The sequence below is a fragment of the Gavialis gangeticus genome, unplaced genomic scaffold (genome assembly GCF_001723915.1).
Source record: "Gavialis gangeticus isolate Ggan-Ray unplaced genomic scaffold, GavGan_comp1, whole genome shotgun sequence".
Classification (NCBI taxonomy): Eukaryota; Metazoa; Chordata; order Crocodylia; family Gavialidae; genus Gavialis; species Gavialis gangeticus.
The window spans coordinates 19,627,323-19,630,878 of record NW_017728998.1 but is presented as its reverse complement, the minus strand read 5'-3'; the positions used below and the strand labels follow the sequence as shown (position 1 = coordinate 19,630,878).

Genomic DNA, 3,556 nt, shown 5'->3' with positions numbered 1-3,556 from the left:
TGAGATGAAGGAGGCTTAGGAACTTATTTTCAGGATAGGAAAGGAGATTATATGCTCACTAGTATGGTTAAGGTTCAGTGAAGCACATTTTGGTGTCAGCTTTTTGGTGAGGAGGAAGGATGGTCTAGATGAAGATTTGGACTGCGACTCCCACTATACCACAGACTCAGTGTGTGATTTTTGGATGATTTGCTCCATCCCAGGCCCACAGAATTTTTTTTTAATTTAAATTTTTCATACTCCAAGCCAAATTAGTCAAAATAAATTCTAAATCCGTGAGTCAGTCCAGACCCATAAGCGGCCCTACTACTGGCAAACATCCTCCACCCCCATCTGGGGCTTCAGATGTTTCCAAAACCTTTGGTGGTCATCCTACTTGCAGGCCCAAGCCCGGAAGCTTGGGGTTTGGATGCCCCTGAGTTTTGCTTGCCCTCAGCCATAAGGATGCAGGGGCAAGCTAGGGAGGGGTCTCCCCTTTCCATAAAGTGGGCATAAGGCTAAGACCTTCCCACTCCAGCGGCTAAGTGGGAGGTTAACTATACATTACTTTGGCAGGTACAATCCGTGTGCCAGGAGAATGGTCTTCCCCAGGTGCAACTAGGAAGACCACCTCAGTGGCCATGGTGTTTCCCTTGCCAGGCAAGTGTAGGACTATGCTTGATCTGAGCCCACAAAAGGCCAAGAAGTGATCCCAAGCCCACAGAAGGTCTTAAGTGTGTAAAGTGGGGCTTAGGTGAATAACATGTAGAGTCCAAATTGCAAAACCCCACCTAACCCATTAGATGTTTCAGTGTTCATGAGTAAAGTTCCCTGAGGGCCTAAGGTTCTGCTTCTGTGCATGCCCAGAAACACTATCTTTGGACAGGGCTGAGAAACTTGGAGTCCCTCCAGGGCCAGTCCAACCATTAGGCAAACTAGGCAGTCGCCTCTGGCACCAGAATTTGGGGGGCGCCAAAAATTATATTCAGAACAAAATAACAGGAACATCATTCTAAATAACAGCCCTGGCCAGCTAAGGCTCTGCCTTGGTCTAAGACTTCTGGTTCGGTAAAGGGAGAAAGACCTCTGAAAAGATCTCAGAGGAAAGATCACTAGAATCGCAACTCCGACCATTTCAACTCTCAAGTGGACTTATGACAAAAGCATACTGCTGGCAATGTCATCCTAAAAGATGAACCCCTACTCCTATATCATCTTACAGCTCCTGGCACTGATTTCATACACCTTCTTTCTCCCTTCCAACCACCCTCTTTTAAATCTAAAGCACCCTAAATTTTGTCAGTTGCATTTAATATTTCGTCAAGAGTAAGATGACCAAAATTCGCTGATTCTGGGAACAGATATGTATTGTGCCTGTAATTCAGGAAACAGGCTTGAAGGTAGGAATGTTTTAGTTTGATTTTGTAGATCTCATTCAATTTATATGATGAAAAGTGTGAAACAATCCTTTTTTTTGTTTGTTTTTATTGTTTTATTGTTCATTTCAAATATCAAATAAGTACATGTAAAAGTTCATGCTAGACTTCTTATTTTTCTTTATATTGGAAGTAATGGGGGCACTGAGGTATACGGTTGCCTAGGGTGCCAAACCGGCCCGGAGTCCCTCTTATGCTCCTGCACATCTGGACTCCTCAGACTCAGCATGCCTCTGCATAGGTGCCCCAAGGGACCCAACCGCATCTTAAACCTCATCCTAGGGATTTAAATACTTTACTTAGCACTGCAGAAGGCAGCTCTAGCAGCCTGGGATTTTCAACCCTGCACTTTGTTGTGAAAGTAGGCACATAAGCTGTCCCTTTCCAGAGGGGATCAAGGCTCACTCTTATTTAAAAATGCCAGGATGGTTGTGCCATCCCTGCTTTTGTACAACGCCTCTGTGCCTCGTAGAACCCCCCTGCTTTTGTGTAATACCTCCACAGGATGCCTTTGTGGAGCCATTAGTCCTCACACCTCCCTCTCTCACAGGAGTGTTGTAAGGATAAGTACATCTATAATTGTGGGATGCTTGGTTATGCTGGTGCTGAAGGCCATGGATGAGGAAAAAGAGGAGCACTACAAGACAGGAATGTTTATCCGCATAAGCTAAGCTTGTTTGTTACTCCTTGAAATATTTTATCATCTCTTTTCCAACCAGCTATTTCAAGTGCTAAGCAATGGTCAATCAGTGTCTGCCTGTCCTTCCTGACCCAGCACTTTCTCAGGTATTTCAATCCTTTCTGTGAATTTTTAGGTATGGCTGGGGCATCTGGATGCAAATGGTCCCTTCTGGGGTTGTGAGTCACCAAGTCTGGGTTTCTCTTTACATCCTCTCTCTGTGAAGGCCTTGCCCTCCTCACCAGGAAGGGGAAGGCTACTTGAAACACAAAGGCTGGACCCTTTCGCACATGCCCTTGGTTATTCTGAATCCCCTGCCCCGTCCTGCCCCGTGGGCAGCCGGATCGAGTGAGACCGAAGAAATCTCCTCAGGGCTGGAACGTATCCGAGCCGAGGGCACGGCTGCCCCTGCGAGCAACTGCGGAGCCTCCCAAGAGCTCAGTCCTGGCATGTGCTGAGGGGCTCGGTGAGACCAGGAGACGGGTCTGACTGTGTGACCTCTCAGACAGGTCTGACCAGCAGGTGCGTGCTCCCCTCCTCAGGGCACGAGAGGAGGGCGCAGGCCCCTGAGGTCTGGTACTGTGTGAACCTGGCAGCAGACCCAGCAGGGTTTGCCTGTGACCTGTGGAGCTGCGGCACTGTCAGGTCTTAAATATGACATTATAGTATTGGGAGCTCGAAATTATCGTATTTGCTGAAAAACTGTTGTGCGCTGAAAAAATATGCAAATAAGTCGTTGTCTCTTTACTTTATATTGCTCACTGTAACTCCCCAGGGAGGGAGGGAGCACCTGCTCATAGAAGTGGAAGTATTTCTTTATTTTCAAGCAAGCAGTTGTCAGAAAGGTGAGCCCCGAAGTCAGCTGAGACTCCCTGAGTGACTTGGGTGTTGCATATGCTCTATCAATGAGTTGTCTCGAAAAAGACCGAGCGTTTTGAACAGGAGTTTTACTATTCCTGACTGCACGTCCTACTAGGGGCCAAGTGACCGTGCGAGCAGGATCGTCACCGGCAACGCTGCAGAGCAGCGCCTGGGCCCGCCCCGGGGGCGGCCCCGCTCGCTGCTATAAAGCGCCGGCGCCCGCGTAGCCCGGCCCGCCGCTCCTCGCACCGCAGCTTTGCGCCCGCACCATGGCCCTCTCCAGCGATCCCAGCTTCAAGAAGCTGCTGGAGTGGCACAGGGCAAACGTCTCCAAGCTCGTCCTGCGCCACCTGTTCGAGGCCGACAAGGACCGCTTCCACAAGCTCAGGTCAGGCCCGCGGGCGGCCCCGGGCGCCGCGGGGAAGCGGGGGATGCACGTGCGCCCGGGCCCGGCCTTCTCCGCCCGCTTGCCCTTGGCTCCTCCTTGCGGGCGGCTACGTGCGGGGAAGCACGGCCCGGGCGCTTCTCGGCCCTGTGCTTCGTCATGGCGAGCGCCGTGCTCGGGCGGCCCCGGCCCCGGCCCCGGCCCTGCCATCCTGCC

The 3,556-nt window shown here is 50.8% G+C and overlaps 1 protein-coding gene across 1 annotated transcript in view; it reads left to right on the top strand.

Moving 5' to 3' along the window:
* The first annotated feature begins 3,182 nt into the window (after positions 1 to 3,182).
* Positions 3,183 to 3,556, top strand: part of GPI (glucose-6-phosphate isomerase) — a 38,804-nt gene continuing 38,430 nt past the window's right edge. Inside the window, exon 1 of the mRNA XM_019505564.1 lies at positions 3,183 to 3,343. Coding sequence (XP_019361109.1) covers positions 3,225 to 3,343 — 119 coding nt within the window. The 5' untranslated portion in view covers positions 3,183 to 3,224. The remainder of the gene's footprint in view (positions 3,344 to 3,556) is intronic.